This window comes from Nyctereutes procyonoides, unplaced genomic scaffold (assembly GCF_905146905.1).
Source record: "Nyctereutes procyonoides isolate TBG_1078 unplaced genomic scaffold, NYPRO_anot_genome, whole genome shotgun sequence".
NCBI lineage: Eukaryota > Metazoa > Chordata > Mammalia > Carnivora > Canidae > Nyctereutes > Nyctereutes procyonoides.
The window spans coordinates 16,167,834-16,191,627 of NW_026575137.1; the positions used below are offsets into that span (position 1 = coordinate 16,167,834).

At 47.3% G+C, this 23,794-nt stretch overlaps 2 protein-coding genes across 14 annotated transcripts in view; one reads left to right on the top strand and one right to left on the bottom strand.

The window, feature by feature from the left end:
- The window catches only part of GRHL2 (grainyhead like transcription factor 2), a 159,972-nt gene extending 150,899 nt beyond the window's left edge, over positions 1-9,073 (top strand). For all 5 annotated transcript variants that reach the window (XM_055303344.1, XM_055303345.1, XM_055303346.1 and 2 more), the window contains exons 15-16: positions 6,281-6,345; positions 8,283-9,073. In XM_055303344.1, coding sequence (XP_055159319.1) covers positions 6,281-6,345; positions 8,283-8,397 — 180 coding nt within the window. In that variant the 3' untranslated portion in view covers positions 8,398-9,073. The remainder of the gene's footprint in view (positions 1-6,280; positions 6,346-8,282) is intronic.
- Positions 9,074-15,822: 6,749 nt separating this feature from the next.
- Positions 15,823-23,794, bottom strand: part of NCALD (neurocalcin delta) — a 377,982-nt gene continuing 370,010 nt past the window's right edge. For all 9 annotated transcript variants that reach the window (XM_055303513.1, XM_055303509.1, XM_055303512.1 and 6 more), the window contains 2 exons: positions 21,640-21,745; positions 15,823-18,452 (listed from right to left, as the gene is read on the bottom strand). In XM_055303513.1, the coding sequence (XP_055159488.1) occupies positions 18,355-18,452; positions 21,640-21,745 (204 nt within the window). In that variant the 3' untranslated portion in view covers positions 15,823-18,354. The remainder of the gene's footprint in view (positions 18,453-21,639; positions 21,746-23,794) is intronic.

Sequence of the window (23,794 nt, forward strand, 5' to 3'; positions counted from 1 at the left end):
CCGATGCGGGACTCAATCCCGGAGTCTCCAGGATCACGCCCTGGGCGGAAGGCGGCGCTAAACCGCTGAGCCACCTGGGCTGCCCAGACAACAAGTTCTTATGTACTGAATGTTTGTCAGGGGTTCTCCCCTTTTTTGTGCCAGACATGTCTTTGATAGTGTGATGAAGTCTATGGACCCTTTTCTGAATAATGTTTTTCAGTGTAGAAAATAAAAAAAACATAGGATTACTAAGGAAACCAATTATATTGATAACATTGCTGTCATAATAAATGTTTGCAATATAGGAATATATGTGTTCTTATTCACGCATTAGCTATCATGACCTATAGGCAGGAGTAGTAAATATGGTACTTTCTCGAAGTATGGGTGAATGTTATTGATATTTCGGGATATCTGCAGTAATTCTAATATGACATGAAAATATCTACAATTTCCATTGGTAACAAAACACAGGCACTGCTTATATTACTGTATATCTGTAACTGAAGGGAAGGCTAAATTAAAGTTGAAGGTTAGGGCAGCCCCGGTGGCGCAGCAGTTTGGCGCAGCAGTTTAGCGCCGCCTGCAGCCCAGGGTGTGATCCTGGATCGTCCCACATCGGGCTCCTTGCATGGAGCCTGCTTCTCCCTCTGCCTATGTCTCTGCCTCTCTCTCTCTCTCTCTCTCTCTGTCTCTCTCTGTGTGTGCATCTCTCATGAATAAATAATTAAAATTAAGAAAAAATAAAGTTGAAGGTTAGTGAAAATAATGATGTAAGCTTTCCCCACCCAAGTTCTTGTACATACTTTTTGGGCATCTGCAGACCCCAGGTTAAGAAGCCCCAGCTTAGACCAACCAGGAAGTGCTGAAGATATAGCAGCTCCAGAAATGATGCCAAGGAGAGTTGCTCCTCCAACATTTGTTCTGTGCACCAGCTCTGTTACCTGACTGGTTTTAGAATCCTAGGGAGTGGGGTGAACTCACTCTTGAGGAATGGCTGCACCCACATCCTCCTGCCTTCATCCCTTGGGCACGGCTCTGGGTGTAGGACCAGCTCATGTCAACATTTCTCTTTTGATTTGAATGTGTAGGTGTGGATACACCAGCAGACCTGACAAATAGTGCAAGTGCCAGGCTTGGGAAGAAGAGAGAAAGGAGGTAGAAATTCTCCCAAAGGGAAATGGTATTGAATTTGGGGAGGAGTGACAAAATCAGTGTCAATCCTACATTATTCAGAATATCTCACCTGATTTGGAAATAGCATTAAGATGCTCAAAGAAACTTGCTCATATTAGAGTTTATTTAAACAGATATAGCATAATGTCTTCCCAAACAGTTGCTAAAGGAACTTGGGTTTCCAAGAAAGAGATGCTGAGCTGTTAGAAGGCTGGAGGAGTACAACAACTTATTCCCAGTTTCACTTTCCATAATTTTACATACCTGTGGTCAAACACGCTCCTGAGGCAGATAATCCTCCTTCTGAGTATCTTCGGAGAGTCAATTGCCTAACTATGTCACAGTGCCTATGTCCTTTGTGTCACTTCATTTTGCCATGTAGGCATTTTATCACACATCATCACAAAAAGAGGAGTGAGTACAGTATAGTAAGCTGTTTTGAGAGAGAGACCACATTCACATAACTTTTAATTACAGTAATAATTGTCCTATTTTATTATTAGTTATTAATCTCTTACTATACCTAACTTATAAATTAATCTTTATCATAGGTATGTATGTGTAGGAAAAAAACATGATGTATAGAGGATTTGGTACTATTTGAGGTTTCGGGTGTCCATTGGGGATCCTGGAACATATCCCCCAAGGATAAAGAGGGACTATTAAGTATTTCTGGAAACCTTAAATCCTGTATTTGTAATTTTGTTGAATGCTGATGTAATTTGGCTTATCTTTGTAGTCCAACACATGATAGAAGATGCATGTGTGTATGTATGTATGTGTGTATGAAACAATAAATCTAGTATATTGATTATATTCAGCTATTCTTATGCATTTGCCTTAGGTTTGTCCAATTCTGAAAGAGATGTGCTGAAATCTCCCACTCTAATTGTCCTTTCAGGTTTGCCCTATGTCTGTGTTCGGCTGAAGTGCTGTGCTGTTGGATGCATACAGTGTTACGATTGCTCTACCTTTTCATACATTGTGCTTTTATCAATACATAATATCCATTCTGACCTCATCAACCTTACCTCTTGCCTCGTCTCACACAAATCTACTCCCTCTCACACCATTCTGTTTCTGTATGTTCCCTGGGCCTCCAGCCTGCACCCCTTTATTCATTGCACCCTGTTAAGTGTTTTTCTTCCCAACATCCATCCTTTTAACTTTTTTTTTTTTTTTTTTACCCACTCTGACTTTCAGTGGAAAAATGCATTTCATCTCATTTGTTATAATGACCGATGGATCTGGTTTTCTTCCTTCTGTATTCCTTTTTCTTTTTTAAAATTTTGAGGTTTTTTTTTTTTTTTAATTTAATTTATTTTTTCATGAGAGACACAGAGAGAGAGGCAGAAGGAGAAGCAGGCTCCATGCAGGGAACCCGATGCGGGACTCGATCCTGAGTCTCCAGGATCATGCCCTGGGCTCAAGGCAGGTGCTAAACCACTGAGCCACCCTGGGATCCCCTGTATTCCTTTTTCTTAATTATTGATTTTACTCTGCACTTTTCTCTTACTTTGTCTTTAGTTTGGCTGATATATTAACTTGTCTTCCACCTTTTCTTCAAACTTATTCTCTACTCTTCCTAGATTATTTCAGTCCCTCCTCCTTATTTCTCTGTGATTTGAAAATAAAATTCCAGCTACTTTTCTCACGAACACTCTGTAGCTCCCCAGCCCTCCTGGAGACGAGGCTTCGGAGCTTTTGTTTTTCCCTCCACTGCCTTCTCTGGCCAGCCGGAGCATGTCGGGGTGTGCACCCTGCTGTTCCCACAACCCCGTTCCCAGTTCTTGGTGTTGCTGAGATAGTTGAATGCTTTCAGTCTAGCAAACCATGAGATTTCCCCTTCATCATCTCCTTTTTACTTTGAGAATCTTTGTTTAGCACTTCCTTTGCATACCCACTCCATCTATGTAAACACACACAGGTATATATGAGCTTACAACTGTCTATCTTTAGTTACACATATATCAATATAATATAGACAGGGATATATGTAGATAGATGGTACATGTAGAGTTACTGTTTATTTAAGAATTTATTTATGGCACAATGCTAGTTGCCTGTTGTCCTCAATACCATTTTCTTCACCCCAAGGCCTGAGGTGTAGCTTGTTGGTGTACAGGATTCTTGAGGTGAAGTCCTTTTCTTCTGTAATTTCTAGGGGTTACTCCACTATCCTTTGGTTTCTAGGGTTGCAGATGAGAAGACTGACGCCAGGTTTATTCTTCTGTTCCTTTGGGAGCAGAGTGTGATTTGTTCTGGGAGGTTCCAGAATGTTTTTATTACCCTTTGGAGATTTGGCACTTTTCAGAATGGCCAGATGCATGAGTATTCCCACATTGATCTCTCCTGGAATTCAGGACACCCGTCTTGTCCAAAAACATGAGTCTTTTTTTTCCCATTATTTGTTTAATTATTTCCTCTTTTTCATCTGTTCCTTTTTCTCTATCTGAGACTCTGGAGGTTCACACCTTATAGGGCCTATCTTTGTTCTTCAAATCTCTTTTCCTGTTTTTCAAATCCTTTGTTCTGGTCATGAGTTCCTCTATGCTGTCTTTGCTCTGCACTTTGAAATTGTGTTTCTGATGGAGCTTTCCTAATACTGTTGGTTTCCTGTATTTTTTTTTATTATTATTCATGACAGACAGAGAGAGAGACAGAGGGGCAGAGACACAGGCAGAGGGAGAAGCAGGCCCCATGCAGGGAGCCTGAGGTGGGACTCGATCCCGGGACTCCAGGATCACACCCCAGGCAGAAGGTGGCACTAAACTGCTGAGCCACTGGGGCTGCCCTGGTTTGCCGTATTTACCACCCATCCTTCAATTCATGACTGTACTTTACGTTGTTTTTTAGTTCAATAATCATATCTTTAGATCAGAATTTTGCATGTGTGTGCTATCTTCATAAGTGTTCTTTTATGTTCAGTTCAAATGAGTGCCTTCCACACAAGTGCTGTGGATTTCTTTTGCTGCCCCTAGGCCATGTTACTTGTCCTACTGGGCTCATTTCAGCTCATCTGTGGCAGCTGGGCAGTCCCATTGCTGATGGAGCAGTAAAGGTGGGGCAGGCAGGCCACTGGTTCCCTAGGCTCCTGAAGCCCTCTTAGCCCTGGCCCACCTGTTCTACTCCCCTGGGTTTATTCTCAGAGTGAGGAGGCTTTCCTATGCAGGAGGAGGAATAAGGGATGGGAACCTATGATTCTCTGTAGGATAAGCTCTTCGGGGATCCAGAGCTGCCCTGCATGTGCTCTAGGGTTCCTCAGCCTCTTATTGGAGCCTCTGCCCCACTGCCCGTGATTCCTGTCTCAGACCTCACCTGCTCCAGCTGGTTGTGAGCCCCACCAGCCTCTGGGCTCAGAAGAGCCTGGTGGATTGGATTTGGGACAGAGAAAGCATGAAAAGGCATTTAGGGTAGGACTCTCCAGAATCCATCTCCGAACTATGATTACTTTATATTCATAAAAGTGAATCACAATTGGGATGCCTGGGTGGCTCAGCGGTTGAGTGTCTGCCTTTGGCTCAGGGCCTGATCCTGGAGATCCAGGATCAAGTCCCGCATCGGGCTCCCTGCATGGAGCCTACTTCTCCCTCTGCCTTTCTCTCTCTTTGTGTCTCTAATGAATGAATAAATAATATCTTTAAAACAAAACAAAAAAAAGTGAATCACAATCATTGTAAAGGGAAAAGAAACCACTACAGAATGGTACAAAGTAGAAAGTGAAAGGATCTCTTGTTTCTGTCCATTCGCCCAGGGTAGCCACTATTAATAGCTTAGCGGGTCCTTCACATATTTTCTCCTTTCTTACATACTTATTTCTTTAAAAAAATACAAATGGGGTCGTACTATATGTACTGTTTGTCAATTTGTTAGCTTTTTTTCCCCTCAGTGTGTTAAGGGCTTTTTTTTTTTCCATATAGGCTTGCCACGTTTTTTAAAATGACTGTATGGCTTTCAGATGTGAAAATAACAAAACATGCTTAATGGATGGTTATTATATACAGTTTTCTCTATTACGAACAATGTTGCTTTGAAAAGCTTTGTGTACACCTGAATGTATTTCTGTAGACCAGATTGCTAGATGAAGAATACGTGGGTAAAAGAACATACTCTTTTTGAATCTCAATAGCTTGTATCAAATTTCCCTCCAGGAAGGTTGAGCTTGTTATTCTCCCATCTATGGAATACGAGAGTTGATGTTTTTCACACTCTGGCTGACACCGTGTTATCATTCTTTTGGTTTTTGTTAGTTTGATAACATAAAGTAATATCCTATTGTTGTTTTAATTTGAAATTTTAAAATTAGGAGTGAGGCAGTAATGTTTTTTCATGTGATTGTCCCCTTGTTTTTTTCTCTGTGAATTTACTCCTTCATATTGTGTTCTTTCTTTTCCCATTGAATTGTTGGTCTTTTTCTGGATTCATAGTTCTTTCTAACTTAAGGAAGTTAGTTCCCTGGTTGTCATTTGCGTGGCAAAAAGGTTTCATAGAATATTATTTGTCTTCAGCTTTTTGTGGTGGTTTTTACTCTACTGGCATTTATGATTTTTATATCAAACATTTAGCCTTTTTTCTTCAGGTTTCATATCTTTGTGGGAACGATCTTCCTTCCTTGACGATAGTATCAGTATAAAGAACTTTTATGGTTTCAGCCTTCACGTGTAAATCTTTGATCTGAGATTTATTTTGATGAGAGAAGTAGATGGGATGCCTGGCTGACTCAATTGGTCGGTAGAGCATGCAACTCTTGATCTTGGGGTCATGGGCTTAGAGCTACTAAAAAAGAAAAAAAAAGTGGAGAAGGGCTCCAGCTTGACTTGTTGAATTTTTTTCAATAAGGCTTCTTATTTAATCCAGCATGTCAGAGTCCATCTTCTACTGACTGATCTAAAATGACACCTTCATCATAGATTACATTGCTGCGTGACTGACTCTCTTGTTGAATGATTTAAGGTTTGCCCAAGGGAAAGCCTCGTGACTGGGGCATATTGGGAACCTGACTCCTGCGTGAGGGACACTGACACCACAAGAATCTCCAAGAGAGTGAGACTGAGCTTTCCCTCCTGCCTCTGCTTGGCTTCCCCTTCCGTGCTCATCTGCCTTTCTGTTACTGGTGTTACAGATATCTGAGAAGTACGGGCTGCCTGTGGAGAAGATCACAAAGCTTTATAAGAAAAGCAAAAAAGGGTAAGAAAGAAACAACTTACACTGACTTCCAGATCAGATCAATCTACATAGTACCTTAAAAAAAAAGATGGTGCCCATCTTTTGTTCTGTTGTCCACCTTTTATAAAAAGTGTGTGTCATCCTTACAAAGGATTGCTGAGCAGCATCCTTACAAAGGATTGCTGAGCGAGCTTGCAAATGCAGAGCATTTTGGAGATCTTAATAAGAGAGGGAGGGAAGGAGATAGCACATTGTCTTGATGTCGGCTGAGATGTCCCATTCTAATGACAGGATAAGCCGGTGGAATAGAGGGGTTTAGAAGTGGTGAAGACCCTGGGGGGAAGGGCAGTGTCAACCCTGTGCAGGGAGCAGAGTTTATAAAGGATCACATGCTGCTCCTGGGATTGGTTTCATGTTGACACGTGAGAACCGTTCAGGGCATAGAAAATACCTGTGAGGTAATTATCAACAAAATAATCTAAATGATTATTGGACCTGCCTGTTCTCAGTGTTAAGAACAATACTTCATTTATTGGGGGAACAATACTTCATTTATTGGGGGCGTTCAGTAGATTCTGGGACTCTTGCACGTGCTTTGTATGCACTGCGCTATGACTCCTCCCCACGCCTCCAGCCTCCTGGGGGCTTCCTGTGTGTATGAGGTTCTAAGTGGAGAGGCTGTAGGAGCTAAGTTTAGTTCTAGGAGAATTTCTGCTGAGTCAGCTTCTGGAGCTATTCTACAAAATGCAGAATATGGCTCTTTAAATTCTTCGCTGAGCCTCTGTCATAAAGGAAATTGATTATCTGAGATGCTCCGGCTTTCTGAGTGATGGGTCTCTTGGCAGATTGGGAATCAAATTTGGGAAACCTTTTCCACTGGAGCCCTTGTTGGCAAGTTCACTTAAATGAACATTACAATTTTCTCCATGGTCAATGCAATAGGCTGAGCCTATTCCATTGATGGTGATATTTCAGGGTCTTACTGCTGGGCAGAAATCCTCAGTGCAGACGTGCATGCCAGTGGTCATAACATTTCACTTCCATCGAGCGCCATATTGGGCCCTGCACTAAATACGTTAGTCCTGACAGCAACTCTAGAGCAGGCTTGTTTTTCTTAGTTTGCAGTAGAATAAAACCGAAAAAAAAAAAAACTTGCCAGATGATACATAGCTGTCAAATGAGTCAGTTCTTCAATGGCAAACTGAGATCTGTCTGATTTCCAAATCACGGACAGACCCTGGAAGTTGTTGATTCTCTTAAAACCAAATCCACTTAGGATAGTTGACCAAGGAGTAGGTCACATGTGGTGAAATGTAAGCTTCAGAGTGAGGCAAAGCCAGTTTGCAGTCCAACTCAGCCAAGACCCAGCTGGATGAACCTGGGGAGAGCTGATTTCACTTCCCTGTACTCAGTTTTCTCATCTGCATGGTGGTGATGGTCCGGGCTGCTGGGAAGAATAAAGACAAGGTCTCTGAAACATTGAAACAAATTACATGCTCAGCAAAGGATAGCCACAGTTCTTGATTTTCCTCTTCTCTCACTATGGAGTACTTTCTTAAAGTGCGTTTTCTAGAGGCAGTGGGCTTAATGAAGACAGTTAAGGACCTGACTCTGTCAAGAGCTAACTCAACGATTTCAGGCTTACCTCTCTGGGCCACAGTTTACCAGTCTATAAAGCAAGGGGGAGTGGGGGAATAGATCTCTGAAGACCCATTTAATAAGGAGTCACCAGGTTAGTTCTGACAAATCGAGGCTTTATTTTCTTCAAGTTGGTTTCTGGGGAAAGAAAATATGATGAGGGTCTTTTCCTGCTTTATCTCCTCTCTCCTCCATCCTTTCCGGCCTCCCTTACCAAGGAATAGCTAAGGGGACCCCCTCCCCCCAGCCTGGAGTCTGCCCTTGCCCGCCACTTGTTGACGGCATCTTTGTTTCTTACCCCCCACCCCACTCCCTGGCAGCATCTTGGTGAACATGGATGACAACATCATTGAGCACTACTCCAATGAGGACACCTTCATTCTCAACATGGAGAGCATGGTGGAAGGCTTCAAGATCACACTCATGGAAATCTGAGCCCAGCTCTTGGCATCCCCTCGGCAGAGGCCCTCAGTGCATTCCTCCCCAGGAGAGATGGAGGCCCCAGCCTGGAACCCGGACACCCACCTCCCCCAACTCAAAACCACTGTTACAGACCACACTGGGAGCCAGACGAGGCACAGAGCCCCGGTTCTTATCGGTGTGTTGGGCCCATCTGCAGGGTCCTACTGGAGCTGAAGCCTGAGGCCCTCAGGAACGTGTGCTGGGCCTGTCAGATACTTATTTATTCTCCACCTTCTTCGGGAACCCAGGGTCCAGGCCCGCCAAGGCACAGCTGGTCACTGCTGGCCTCAGATGAGACCGTCCAGAGCTATCCCCCTCCAAGGGAGACATAGCCAATCCGTTCACTCCAGAGAGCCTGAGAATGCCCGGGCCCTTCCGCCTCACCTGCACTTCTCCTGAGTGGCTGGACCAAACGAGCTGCTGCCACTTTCTGGTCACAAACCTTCAGGCCACTCTGGGGAAGGCCATCTTGCTAAATACCTCCCAGGGTTTGTCACGAGTGGCTGCCAGGCCTTGTACAGGAAGACATTCAGCTGCCATGATATTAGTAACTCAGAAGGCGTGCCTGGACATCGTGTACATAGTGTTTATAATATCACAATAATATATTTTACCCGTGGTACGTGGGCATGTTTACTGCCCCTGAGCTGTTGGGGAGGCGCTGGGAAGGGAAGTGGCCTCGGGCGTCAGGGACCCCGGGGATGCCGAGGAGGATGCTGGGTGCACTCCCGCTGTGCGGACCACCGTGCTGGGCGCCTGGCGACGCCCGGCCTGTGTCTCCGAGTGGCCCAGGCAGTGGGAAAGGTCAGGGCGTGGAGGCCTCGGCCCTCGGTTGAGGGGAGCTCTGCCGAGAGGCTGTGCTATCCCGGGGCCACCACTGAGCTCCGTGGGGCTCGGGAGGGCCTGGCCCCTGTGTGGCACCTCACGGTTTACACGCGCATCCTTCATCTCAAGTGGCTCCCTTACAAGCCCAGCAGTAGCTGAGAGCCGTGCCCACAGCTTAGCTCTGAATCCACAGGCGAGGGCAGCCTCCTGTGGCCGCCTCTGCTCCAGGCTGCTGGATGGCGGGGGTGGGGGGGTGCCCCCCCAGAGCGCTCTGGCTCTTCTGAAGGCAGCCTCCCGAGGAGGACTGGGAGAGAAGGTCTTGTCCTCCTGCACGTGCCCTGGGAGACAAAGAGGAGAAAGAAACGCTTCCCTAAACAATTATGAAACCATGAGCCGTCTTGCGGCGCTGTTCTCTTTGAAGGGACTGGTCAGTGGTCTGGGGTTTGCGTTCACCCATGTGGCTGAAGCACTAGCCTTTGGTAGTCAGCACGCCCTCCCCTCAAGATCCTGCGCTAGGACAGGTTCTGTGTAAAGGCCCAGATTTATTTGAGAAGCACTTTGACGTCTTACCTGGGGGGCTCTCTCTCTCCAAGGGCTCCCTGCCTCCCACCCCTTCTGCCCCTGAGGCCCAGAGCAGGCCAGAAGGGCTGTTTTCAGCCAGCTGTGTCTCCTCGAGGCTGCAGAGGATTTGAATGGAACAGAGGGCAGGGGCTGCACCTAGGGAAATGTCCGGGTGGTCTTATGGGGGCACCTTTCAGTGTGTCTTCTGGACATCTTACCCCTTCCTGTGGTGCCAAAGGTTTGCATCCTGGATTCAGTTCTGCTCCAGCCTGTTCCCTCCTCCCCACTCTGTCATGCCCTGAACCAGTAGCTTGGGGACCTCGCTGGGTACTGATGCAGCTCTGTTCTATGACGGACAAATTCAGTGTTGGAAATAGGCACTTCCCATGCACCTGACTTATCCGTTCCGTCCTCTGGACTCTGTGCCCCAGTAGTACCTGCCAATTTCCTCTGCCAGTCATGTTTGAACCCGCCCCTCATGTTTGAACCGGCCCCCGAGGCAAGGAGCATGGGAAGTGCATAGTATATAAGATACAATTTTGGGCAGTCTGACACAGGTAGCCCCACCCTTCTTTCTCTAGTCTTGTGGGAAAATGTTTGCTAGTCCTGCCCTAGGCAGAGGATGAATCAGAGATGCTTTTTCATTTGTTTCTGATCCCTAAGCAATCACGGTAGTGACCCCTACCTACCAGAACAAAGAATGTGAGGCCAGTGCCACCCAAGTGTGGTGCAGAGCATCACCTCCCATCTGCTCTGCTCCCAACCCTTACCCTGTCTGCTCCATCCTCAGAGTGCCCGTGGCTTAGCTTGGATGTGTCTTCCACCATGTATGTCAGCAGAGCTTCGATGAGCACAATTTTCTGAGCAGAAACACTCTAGAAAGATAGGAAAAACTGACTCCTCTGCTTTTGTCCCTTAAGTTAATCACACTGAAATAAATATGCTTTTTAAAAAATCCATGTAAAATGGGGGACATGTCAAACAAGTATTTTTCTTATATGTATCCAAGTTGCTTAGACTTAACAGGTGTTTGGAAATTGGGACCAACAGCAAAATGCAGTCAGATATCATCTTGGACTTGGATCCTAAAAGACTGAACTCAGAAACTTAGGAGGCATGAAATGAATCAACATTTATTTTCCCTCCTATTTAAAGTTAGGAAAATGCAAGAGAAACAGGGTTTGTGCCAAATTCTGTGAATGGCCCGTTCTTAAAAACGAGTGAGGGAGATTGATAGATGGACAATTTGCTTTCATGTTTTAAAGAAAAAAAAGGCAAATGTAACTTAATAGTTTTGTAAATGGGAGAGGGGGAATCTATAAACTATAAATACAGTTATTTTATTTTTTGTACATTTCTAAGAAGAAAAAATAAATATTCATAATGTCAGAGTAAATGTCAATGTCTGGTGTTTTCTGTGAAGTGGGTGTTGGGGCTTTTTGCCCTGTTGGAAAGCTGCAGCGTAGCCTTGGGAAGATTCTAGGCTGCCCCTGGGCACTTTCGGGTCCTAGGCCTTAGTACAGCAGGTGTGTCCTCTTCCTGTGGATTGTACTCCACCCCAAGGTTACACGAGAAGAGAGCTAAAGAAATCAAGAGGCCTTCATTGTGACAGTGACGTCCCACCTGGGTGGTCATTCTTGGCCAACTCCCCAGGGCGGACGGTAGTTTCTGCCTGCCCGCTTTTACCTTCCTCACTCCCAGTGCACTCACCCCCACCTGAGCTATCTCTTTAGTTCATCTGTACCAGCCTCCACAGAGACTGAAACCTGATGGCTAAAACTCCAATTACAGCATGACAGTCTTGCCCCGCTGCCTCCCCACTGAGCCACCAAGCTCTTCAGCCATCATCCACCAGAGCCTCTCCACTCCAATCAGCATTTCTACATCCTTTTGCAACTCACGTTGTCTACGTCCACAGCTGTCAAATCTTGGCTTAAAATTTGCCTCGAGAGGGCAGCCGGGGTGGCTCAGTGGTTTAGCGCCGCCTTCAGCCTAGGGCCTGATCCTGGAGACCCGGGATCGAGTCCCACGTCGTGCTCCCTACATGGAGCCTACTTCTCCCTCTGCCTATGTCTGTGTGTGTGTGTGTGTGTGTGTGTGTGTGTGTCTCATGAATAAGTAAATAAAATATTTTAAAAAAAATTGCCTCGAGAAAGTCTTTTCTGACAACTTCACCCCAGTGGCAACCCCACTGGCACCTCAAGCAGCTTCTATGCCTGGACCAGGGCAGGGGAGAGGAGGCTGGGGTAGAGCTGATGGAAGAGACTTCTGGAAGGATCATGGGATTAGCAATGGGCCACAAGGCCTTTTTGCCATGATGCTCCACAGCCCCCATGGGTGGTTGAGTGGACCCACAGGCCTGTCTAGGTCCTGCAGAGGATGCAGCTGGTCTCCACATCTGCCCTGAGGTAGTCACTCCTGTGGCCCATGGCAGCAAAGGCACTGCTGCTCAGTGACCTCTGCTTGCCATGTGTGCCACGCTGTCTCCCACCTCCCTGTGCAGGACTCCGGTCAGGTAGGCGAGGATGACTAGTTGTCAGGGCCACAGGGGCCAATCCTGGCTCTTGCCTCCACTCTGCTAATTCAGTTCAGTTACTAGGGTCCAGGGACTGTGCCCCACGCTGGGGACAAAGAGGCGGGTTAGACACAGTCTGCCCTTTGAGGCAGTGATTCATGTGCAAAGTGGCTTGGCATCATTAGTACGGTAATAAGGCCGCACCCCAGGAGAGCGGGGCTGGGTCATAGCCGCAGTTCTAAGACACACAACCTCTCCCACCCTTAACACTTCTTGTGCAACATGAGAAATCACCAATGTGAATCTCACTTTGGGAAGGTTGCCAACTCGAGTGTCTGAGCCCATGTATCTGAGGGTCAATGGGAATGGGAGAGGGGATGTCACTGTGTCAGTTCAGGTCCTCTTAGAAGCAGACCAAGATGGGATTAGACATTCAAGAGATTTATTGCGGAGAATGCATACGAACGATAAAGGGGAAATGAGCAGGGGGAGATAGGGAGAGCATGCAGACTAACCCCTGCTGAAGGAGGGAAGGGAGAAAAGAAGCCTGGGCAGGAAGAGCCTCAGACTGCCTCGGCCAGGACCCCCACAGAGTCCTTGCATGAAGGTCACATGCAGGAAGAATCCCGTGTGGGGCAAGAATGGCCCAGTTCTAATAGCCTTGCCTCGTGCAGTCGCTGACTGGGAGCAGCCCCAGAGAGTGAAGCCTATTATCCCGTGAGCTGTGCTTGCAGCAGCAGGGGCTCCAAAGGGAAGATCTGAACAGCCCTCTGGTGACCACAGCCAACCCCTCCTGAAAGGTCTCCCATAGCGTCGCTGGATGCTCTATTACAAGTAAATGTTCCTTGAATGGGTTTCCTGGTCTACCCTTCCTACCTATAACATACCCTTGTATGTTATACCTTTTGTCCTCAGGGTCCTTCATCCCTACACTTTACTGAGATCTGCTGAACAGGTGCATGGGTTAATTTTAGAGACTCTGGAATTCTAGGAAACACAGTGGGCGGGCCTCTGATCAGCAAAGCAGCAAAAGAGAAGGGGATGTTGAAAGGGCACTAAAGACCAATGTCACCAGCTTATTCCCTGCGTAGCAAACACCCTTCGTGCACCACTCAGGAAAGAATTTGATTTCAGCTCTGAGGTAGACATAGATGTAGATTACTTTGTGATTGTATTCAAGGTGCTGGACAAAACTTATCAGCTGAGCTGTGAGCTTGGCCTCCCACTTCTTTCCTAATCCCCCCAACCCCCAACCTCCACACATACACACATCTCCGAGACTATAGCACTCGGTATTGTGTTGGGTCACCATGAACACTCGTGCGAGCACACAAAGTGGTTAAATACTGGTATTGGAAAGATACCTTTTGTGAAAGAGTCTGTCCATCTGTCTGCATGTATATGACATACTAGTAGCAGCTTTGGGTATTTAATAAGGGCCATTGAGCTACCCAGAATTGTAAAACCTTTCACCTAGAGAACTCATAAAATGCCATCTATTTCCTGGAATAGCGTTGAGAAAAGAAGCCATGAAATAAGCCTCTCTAAGGCCCTTGCCTCTCTGAGTTGCCCTAGGGGGTTAGCTCCATAATGTGGAATGTTCTCCAAGTGATCATTGTTTGTAAGCCCAGGGATGTCTGGGACCATGCATGGCACATTAGCACTCAGTGCAGCAAATACCCAGGACATACCTAAGTCATGATTCACATTCAAGTGCAGAAAAACCCATTTGAAATGAATATACCATCAGTTATACCCTTGGCCTGAACATCTTTTCACTGTGCAACAACCTTTCTATTTTAGGTGGATTTAGCTGATGCTCTGCTGCCTTGGAAAATACAAGCAGTATTGTTCTGCTTGTATTTTCCAAGGTAGCAGAGCATCAGCTAAATCCAGAATGTTCTTTCTTTTGTTTCTTCAGGCATCTCAAAAAAACAAAACTTTAGCAGTGTGCTAGGCATACTCAAACCAAGAGAGGCATGTGTGACGTATGTCACACCATTTCTTCCAAAGATAGGTCTTGTGATCTCTCTACCTTGACTTAAGGAACACTCAGACTCCTCCTCAACCAGTGTGCCCCCTCCATCCCTGGACCAGGTTCTGAGGGAATCTAGCTGGGATGGGGTATTCGAACAACATCCTGAAAATAGAAGCCTCAGGGTTGGAAATTTGCTGGAAAACAGCAGGTTGGCCTCTGACAGGTGCAGGAGTGGAGGCTCCTGATCAGGTTGGTAGCTGCCAGCCACCTCACCATTGGAGCCATGAACAACAATGTGTTGCTCATGCTCAATACTCATGAGTGTCCATTGTTGGTCCATAGGGACAAACTATGAAGACAGAACCCCTGTAGGTCAACTCAATTCCTACAGGAGGTCTAGTTGGCCCATGGGACACCTACTGTAGCTGACCCCCAGTCCTTTTTTCCTAGATTTGCTGGAGGTAGGGCCAATGATAATAAAACTGGAGGTTTTGCTGGAGGTAGGGCCAATGATAATGACAAAACAAAAACAAAGAAACCCTCATATGAATTTGCTTTGAGGGTGTGGAGACATCTTTTCATGTCATCTTTTCTATCGACTCTTCTCCAGACTGAGAGGGTGAAACAGGGGAGAAGAGGATGTTCATTTGTAACTGAAGAGGAAGTTGCTTTCCATTGCACCTAATGTTTGGACTAGAATTTGCAGCTCCAGTTACAAGGAAGGAGGGGAGGTGGGAAGACAGTGAAGGTGAAGAAGTGCATGGGTAGAGAGAAGTAAAGAAGCCCATGTGCAGACCAAGGATGCTTTCGGACAGGGCTTTGGGCTCAGCAGTTCCCCCATTCCTCCCTCACGAACCCTCGTTCCTGTGCTTCTAGGGCAGAAGCCATGCCTGGAGGGGGTGCAGTATCAGCACCTGGACCCTCAGTTGGTCAGCAGTTGAGGCATCAAACCCTCCTGTCCCAGACAATCACATGAGACAACATGCTTGAATGCCAAGCTCGAGCAACATGAGGTCATGGTTCAGGGGCCACTCCATATGATAGGACCTATACATATACTCACTTGATCCTTGAACAACAGGAGTTTGAAGTACATGGGTCCACTTACATGTAGATTTTTTTCAATAAATACAGGATAGTACTATATCTGTAGTTTCTCTTCCTTGTGACTTTCTTAATAACTTCCTTGTACCTAGCTTACTTCATTGTAAGAATACAGTGTATAATACATATAACATACAAAATAGGCATTAATTGACTGCTTATGTTACAGGTAAGGCTTCTGGTCAATAGTGGGTGATGGGTAAATTCCAAGGAGTCAAAAGTTATATGTGGATTTTTGACTGCACAGGGGAGGGGGCCTGTATCCCAAACCCTCTCATCGTTCAAGGCTCAACTGTATATTATTAAATCCATTTGTGGAAAGGGTCCCCTGGGACATACAGGAAGGATGGAGCAGCACCCTCAGCTCCCCTGCCCCACCCTAAGCGAGTATGAACAGTCGGCCACTGTGTATTGTCCTTCAAGTCATAAGCCACTTTATTCCAGTCCCTTGAACATCCCAGACTGGCTTGATTTCAGACAGAACAGACTCCCATTTCCAGAGGTCCCACACCACAGCCATGACAATGAACAGCCCGGCAAAGGAGTGACATAAACCTTTAGTCATCCAGCCTTCTGGGTGCTGCAGAGTCCGCTGGCTGACTTTAAGTGCATTGGACTAGACATACAAAGCCCTTCCTGGGAAGGAGTAGAAGGAGAAAAACAACCATCAAGAAAATACAGACAGGGTCAATGGCAGGCCAGGACAGGGCTATTTGCGTACATCCCAGGCATGTCAGCATTCATTAGCCACACGTCTGGCTCTGTTTTCTCTCCTAAACAGCTGGAGCCCCTCTTGCTCCTCACCCCAGCTCTCAGTTCGAGGGAACTGGTTGAGTCTGGCTCAACAAAATGTCCTGACTGAGGGTAGAGTCTAGGGGGCCTTGCCCAAGCAGTAACTGACTCCCCTTCTGAAGAGAACTGAAAGGGGGAACTAGGTCTTCAGTCCACAGTCGGTTGGGTGGCAGTGGGATGCACCTCTGCTGGGCCTCTCACCCACTCTGCCCTCCACTCTTAGGTTAATTCCCTAGTTTTCAAACCTAGATCTTACCACTTGCCTTATGGAAGAATTTGGCAAGTCTCAGGATAGACCCACTGTGAGGAACTGACACTCAGATGAAGATTATTTTACCATGTCTCCAAATTTCATCCTGCAAAGTTGATGCATTTTGGGCAACCATACAAATTCAGATTTTTGCTACCAGTTCAAAGGGACTCAAGTAATACAGAAGAACCTGGAGTTAGAATGGGCTCAGCATCATCTTCCTCATAGTTACATTTGTCTTTCTGTGGGTCATGATCTATAGAAAGTAGCTTGGCCACAGGTAAACCCACTAGGGACCTCTCTGCCTCCTCCTGGGGCAAGTTCTCCTCACCTACATCCTTGAGTGTTTGGACTTCCCCAGGCCTACCCTTGTGAAAATATGACTGACTTACTTGTGATCAGCAATTTTTATTCTTAACTTTCAATTCCAGTTGGTGTATGTGAAGTCACCAGACCAAATGGTGACTCAAATTTGCACTGTCACTTCTGAAAATTGAAATCTGCATTCAAAGAACATGGTGATGGAAAATACTTTTGGATTCCCCATAGTGGGCCCTGGAAATCACAGATGCACTGCCCCTTGCCTTGCCCAACCTCTGACTCTTTGAAGGGGCCCTGGGGGCATGAAAAGATCAACATTGTAGATACAGCTCCCTAACCATAATATGGATTAAATCATTGGGAAGTTCCAAGAATTTGTCTTGTTTTGTGAGTTTTGTTTTTGTTGTTGTTTTCAGGTCAACAGAATATTGATCTACTCAGAAAAGCACCATCCCTTCAATCTAATACAATCGAGCTGCTGTGCTGAGTGACCTAACCATTGCCTCACGTCTCTCATCAATATTAGCCTTCTGGTGTTCCAATTGACATGGCCAGTTAAACCTGCCCTGCTTCTATTCTGCAGACACCACCACTCTGGAAATGCATTCAAAATTAAGGTTGGGCCCTAGTCATGGTGACTTTGTACTTCTCTGGAATATATAAAATATACCTGTTGATTGGTGCATTTGTGCAAAGACAGATATGACTTTAAAACAAGACATAGACATTCATTATAGTTGGCTTACTTCACATTAAGCTACTAAAAACAGTCTTCTGTAATAAGATTGTATTAGTGCTCACTAAACATGCATTCATTTAAACAAGGCAAAACACTTAATTTGGTCTGCAATACCCAATATTTTATATACAGCAGTCTTTTTTTTTTTTAAATCACAATAGGCAACAAGATGGGTCTGATTTGTTATATAAGTTACCATTTGTGTTTAATTTCCAAAGAAACTCAGCTCAACTAGTGTAAACGTGTGACGAAATAGCTGAGCCACCTTTTTCCTCTTCTCTATGAATTTACCTTGAAATGTTCACAGCTTAGACACTACAGCCTCCTGGGGTAGAGGGGGTGGAGTGGAGGCCTCCATGCCCCTTTCATAGCCTGGCCCCAGAGGGTCCCTTGTCCTTGGGAACCGGCCCCTGGCGCCATCACCCCGAGGGCACGTGACCCCAGACTCAGGTGGGGAGTTTTGTTTTTCAAACAAGGCCCTGGAAGCTTGCCACAGAATCACTGGACTGGATGGTTTTCCCTTCTCTTGCCTCCCCGAGTCTTCAGTTTTAGAACAGAGACATTGGAATCAGAAGAAAAATAACAATAATAACGATGAAAAATCATAGGACAATGAACACCACAAAGTCTGTGCACTACAGCACTGTCCATGCTCTGGGCGTTCCCACGACGAGGGAAGCTGAAGGCGACACGGAGGAAGGTGCCTCTGACCGCACGGGGGACGGCATCACCATCAATATTGTTTGGCAAAAAAAAAAAAAAATAATAATAATAATAATAATAATTGTTAAAAAGAAAGGTCGAAGGGGAACACAAGCAGCTCTATAATCTGTGGGGTGCGGGGCTCAGAACTGGCCGGCACTGCTGGGGTCACACTGCAGGAGGCGCACTATGGACGGGTCGCTCTTGGCTCCTCGGATGAACTCCTCCAGGGACAGTTTTCCTAGGAAGCAAGAGCACAGGTGAGCGGAGGCGAGGCGGGCGGCGCCCACCTTGGCCCTGGCCCGCTCGGCCCCTCCGGTGTGAGGCCCCCGGGGCCGCCGGCTCGGCTCCTGGGAGCCCACCCACGGCGGTCGGGGTCGGGTCGGGGTCGGGTCGGCCGCTGGCCCCGCACCATGCCTGCCTGCGCTGTGGCTCCGGGCTCCGGGCAGGAGGGCTCCGCATCCGCGGCACAGCTGTGGCCTTTGCATTTAAAAAAAAAAAAGATTTACTTATGTATTTATAGAAACACACAGAGAGAGGCAGAGACACAGGCAGGGGGAGAAGCAGGCCTCATGCAGGGAGCCTGATGTGGGACTCGATCCCGGGTCTCCAGGATCACGCCCAGGCTGCAGGCGGCGCTAATCCGCTGCTCCCCCGGGGCTGCCACAGACTGAGCCACTCAGGTGCTCTGGCCTTTGCATTTTTAAGCGAGCAGGCTGCACTTGAGCACTGAGGCCATGGCGGGGTTCCCGGGCTTCCCGGAGATTTCTGGGCTCCTTGAGAGATCCTTGGCTTTGCTCTAAGTTCTCTCCCTACACGGGAGCTGAGGGATCGGGGGGGGGGGGGGGGGGGGGGGGGGGGCTTCTTTTGGACAACTTGTGAGGAGGCTGCCCCCCATCCAGAGTAAGGAGAATGAAGAGGTGTGGTCCCTTGGGCTGGAGGAGGGACACTTGGCCCCCCTAGGACCCACTTCTGTGTCCCCTTCCTTCCTAAGTAAGCCGGGATATGTGTTGATCTCCCTTCTGGAAGCTCCCTCTGTCATACTGTTAGGGAGGGCAAAGCATCTCCCCCTCGCTGGCCAGAAGGTGCCCCCTCCTTGGAAGGGGCTGCTGGGCCTGCTCCTCCAGGAGCTCCCAGAGGGCCTGCTCCCTCTGCCCTCCCAGGGCAGCCCAGTGCCCGCCGGGCTGGGCTCGTCTGCGTGCCCTTGGGCCTCACACTAGGTTCCTGTCTCCAACAAACTCTATCCTCCACCTCAGTGACTGCTGCCTCATCTCTCAACTTATTCCACGCCGCAGGAGGGGTGCTCTCCACCGAAGCCCTCACCGCCCCCCACTCAGAGACATCAACAAATACGCTTCCCTTAGCCACAAAGCCCTCCCCCAGCACCTGGTTTAACCAGATCTACGTTAGCGGCAAGAAGGAGAAAGGTGGGCTTTTATTTATCTGTTTATTTTTAATATGAGGCCACCTCTACGCTTTATGTCCTGGTCATTTCTTGTGAGTTAAGCCCCTGCTCCAGCAGTGGTGAAAATGGTGATGACTTCCTGGGCCTGAAAGGCTGGCACGAGGGGAGGAGGCTGGAAGTGGCCACTTGCACCCGTCTGGATCTCCCAAAGGTGAGCTCTGGGAACCTCCAGCCTGCAGCAGTGGGCAAACCCAACTTCCACCTCTGTGTCTGGGTCTCCTGGGTTAGCTCCCCATGTGCTTCTGAGTAGACTCCAGGGCTAACTTGTCTGTGGGTCCAGACTTTTGAAGTCCTCAGCCAGGGGCTAGACGCAAAGAGCTTTCACCAAGAGGAATCTAATGTCAGGAGACTCTAGGTGAGGCCTCTGCTCCAGGTGGGGGCACCGGCCTTGGCCTGCGGGTCCCAAAGCAAAGCATCAGGTCTCCTGGTCAGACGGATTCCTCTGACTCCTCCAGACTTAGAGCCCCTCCTCCTCCCTGGTACAGCTCCTACCCCCTCCCCACTCTTCCCCTGAGGAAAACACAGGGCTTTTAGCAGTGAGAGGTGTTCCAGGAACGCTACCCCGATCAGGGCTCTGTGATCCCTAACCCCTTGCCTATAACCAGCACACAGTGAGGGTTTTGTCCTGCGGTGTCTACACCTCTGCTCACCTGCTCACCCAAGCAGTGGGGCCCAGAGCAGGACCCAAACCCACCTGTGCTCCCCCAGAGCACCAGCAAACCTTGCAGCTCAAAATCAGCAAGTTCAGCGACTGTTAAACAATCTCATTTGTTTAGTCTTTACAGAACAATCAAGCTATTTGCTGTGAATTAAGGGGCATAAGGGGAAATAGGATGTAACTATTTGCTTTGTGCAGGAAGCAAAGCAAGCAAATTGGCCCGCACCCCACAAAACCAGTCTCAGGCAGCTAGTGCCCCAGAGGGGCAAGGGGGTAGAAAGAGAGGCCCCTGTGCCACAAAGCCTCCCTTCGTTCTGTCCACCAGTGCCATATGGGGTATACAAAAGTGTTCACACATCGCTGACAAGATTTGCTGGGGGCACCCAGCGGAACAGGGAGCTGGTAATAACTGCAAGGGCCACAGGTGATTCTGGGTTTCTTACGCACCAGGCTCAGTGCTCAGTACTTTACATTCATGTGTCACTCTGCCTGCCGCTCTGCCTACTTGTGCTCTCTCTCTCTCTCTCTCAAAAAAATTTTAAAAATTAAAAAAAAATATTAAATTTGGGTGTCACATCTGAATAGGGCTGCCAAATTTGGCACATAAAATACAGGATGCCCGGATTAACATTAAATTTCAAAAAAAACCAATAATTTTTTTCATATAGTTGTGTCTCAAATATCACATAGGGCATACTTCTATAAAGAACATCATTTGTTATTTATCCAAAATTCAAAGTTGATTGAGTCAATTTGAATCCAACCCAACATCTTCTATTCCATCTGGCAACCCAACATCTAAAATCCACTATTCTTGAGTTGGAAATCCAATCTTCCTTTTCACTTTGGATTTGCTTTGAATCATCTTGTTGGGTTTGAATTGTGGGTGGCACCCTCAGGGTGGGAACTGCTGGCCAGCTCACTCTCCTCCCCTTGTCCACAAGGCTGGGGAAGACCACTTGGCTACAGGAAACCCAACACCTTAGGGCATGCACAGAAGAGCCCAGGTGCACCCCCTGGGCAGGCTGGGGTGAAAGCCACCAGGGTTTGGGTGGAATGATGCCAAGTCTTTCTCTGCTTTCTGATTAGCTGAGCTGCAGGGATCCAGCCTGTTGGGGCCGAGGACTACTTTGGTCCTCTTTTCTGGCTGCTGGGGAGCTTGTGGGGTAAGCCACTTTCACAAAGAGCCATGAGTCAGGTCCTTGTGGCCCATATATTGTCCCTGAGTGGCGTTTGCCTGCCTTGCTGGCCCCTGCCCCTTCAGCAGTCCCCACTGAGCAAAGCAAAGCAGACGTGGCCTCCTACCATCTCTGTTGGTGTCCATCTGGCGGAAGATCTTTTCTGTCCTTTTCTCTGGGGTTGACTCATCTTCAGGCATTTTCATTACGGAGGAAACCATCTTATAGATTGCCTGGGGACAGAAACAAAGTGATCGTAAGAAACCCAATAGTCTTATTATTAAACCTCCCAGATATAAGGGTGAAGGGATGTCTCCCATCAGCACAGGGAGCTAGTCCTGTCCCTGTTGCAGAAAACCGGTATGTAGTGACTAGTGAGAGAAGCCCCGAGGGCAGAGCTTGCTCCAGCAGTGAGAACCCTGAGTCTCAGACTTTCCTGTGCATGTGAATCCCCTGGGGATCTTGTTTTCTGCTGGAGAGGGTGGGGTGGAGGCCTGGTTATGGAGGCCTGGGATTCTGCATTTCTGACAAGCTCCTGTGTAGTGCTGCTATGGCTGTCCTGAGAACTCCTTGAGATGAAAGGGCAGCAGTCGGATCGGGCTACGCATTGAACCCCGGCCATTCCTAACACAGGGTCTTCCACAGACTTGGAATCCCTAAGTTTGGAGGATTCATTCAAGAATATCTGGACCCCTCCAACTCCCATCACCTCCTCTCAGGCTCTTCCTCCTCTCTCAGCTTTCTTCTGTTCTGCTTCTGTTCTCCTTTATCCATTGTTAGTTGTCTTAGCTTCCCCATGTCTTTTCTTTTTCTCCTCCCTTTCTTCATATAATTAAACACATTTATGTGAAGCCTCTTAAAGATTCTGTTGGAGAGGATGAGTTTCCTCTGCTCTTCAAAACCCTTCTAAATGGACATGAGACAGACTAACAGGAGAAAATCAAACTTAATTGAGTACCTACAGGGAATCCGCACAGACATCAAAGATTCCAAAGACAGGCAAAATAAAGCATATATGTCTTCTTGACTTAAGGAGAAGGAGTAGGGGTCTGGGACTTCAAAGGGAAAGAGTGTAATTCAGAGGAAGATGAAAAAGGGCAAATATTTGGTAAGCAAATGTGTGCTGGGCCACTCGGAAACACTGGGACATGGAGGACTTTGATCCAATGCCCCCAGCCATGCCAGGTCCCTCCCGTCTATCATACCTAGTTCATATGATGTAGTTCCCTGTGGTGACGGCTCTCTTCCTCGAGCAGGGCCTCTCCCTAAATTCTTTTTAGGCAGTCATGGGAGAGGTGAAGAGCTGTTCCTGAATCCGCTGGGTTTCAACTGCCTTTTAATTCAAAATAATCTTCATGCCAAAGTGCCCATCATGGGGCAGCCTGTCCTTGGCCTCCACAATTCTTCAGTTTGTCAAGAGTATGTGCTCTTTCCTTAGAAACCAGACAAATGTGCTTGTAGATCTGCACTGACTGTTTCAGACAGCTTCAGGGGCTCATGGATTCAGGGGCCCATCCACAGACCCCAGGTAAAGAAAATCCCTCATCTCAGTTAACCCCCTCCCCATTTCTCAGGCATTCATCCCTTCACTCAGCCATCCCCTAACTATTTATCGATCAGCTATGATGTGCCAGGCCTAGCTGCCCCATCCTTGCCCTCATGGGCTTACTGTCCAATGAGGCAAATATAATAGGGGAGCCTTCCTTGCTAGGAGGATTAGGCAGGCTTTCCCAAGGAGTGAAGGCAGCAAAGAGGTGCGCAAAGTGGAGAATTCACAGAGGAAAAGGACAGAGGCAAAAATGTGCCTAGACACTTGGGTAGGAGGAATGGCAAGAAGGCTGAGAAAGTGAGTGCAGGGGGGCCTGTTATAAGATGTGGCTCTGAAGCAGGTCAGGACAGACCATGGGGGCCTCAAAGAGCATGTGAAGGTATCTGTATTTCTCCAACAAGCAGCAAAAAAAAAGATAGAAGTGATATTAAATTTGATTTTTCCTATTTTCACCTACTTTCCAAGTCCACCTCCACTCCCTTACTTACAGGCAATGGTGTTCAGAGAATTAAAAAATTACCATTCACTGGGACACCTGGGTGGCTCAGCAGTTGAGCATCTGCCTTCAACTCAGGGCGTGATCTCAGGGTCCGGGACCAAGTCCCACATTGGGCTCCTTGCGAGGAGCCTGCTTCTTCCTCTGCCTATGTCTCTGCCTCTCTCTCTCTGTCTTTCATGAGTAAATAAATAAATTTTTTTAAAAAAAGATAAAAAATTATCATTCATACGTTAC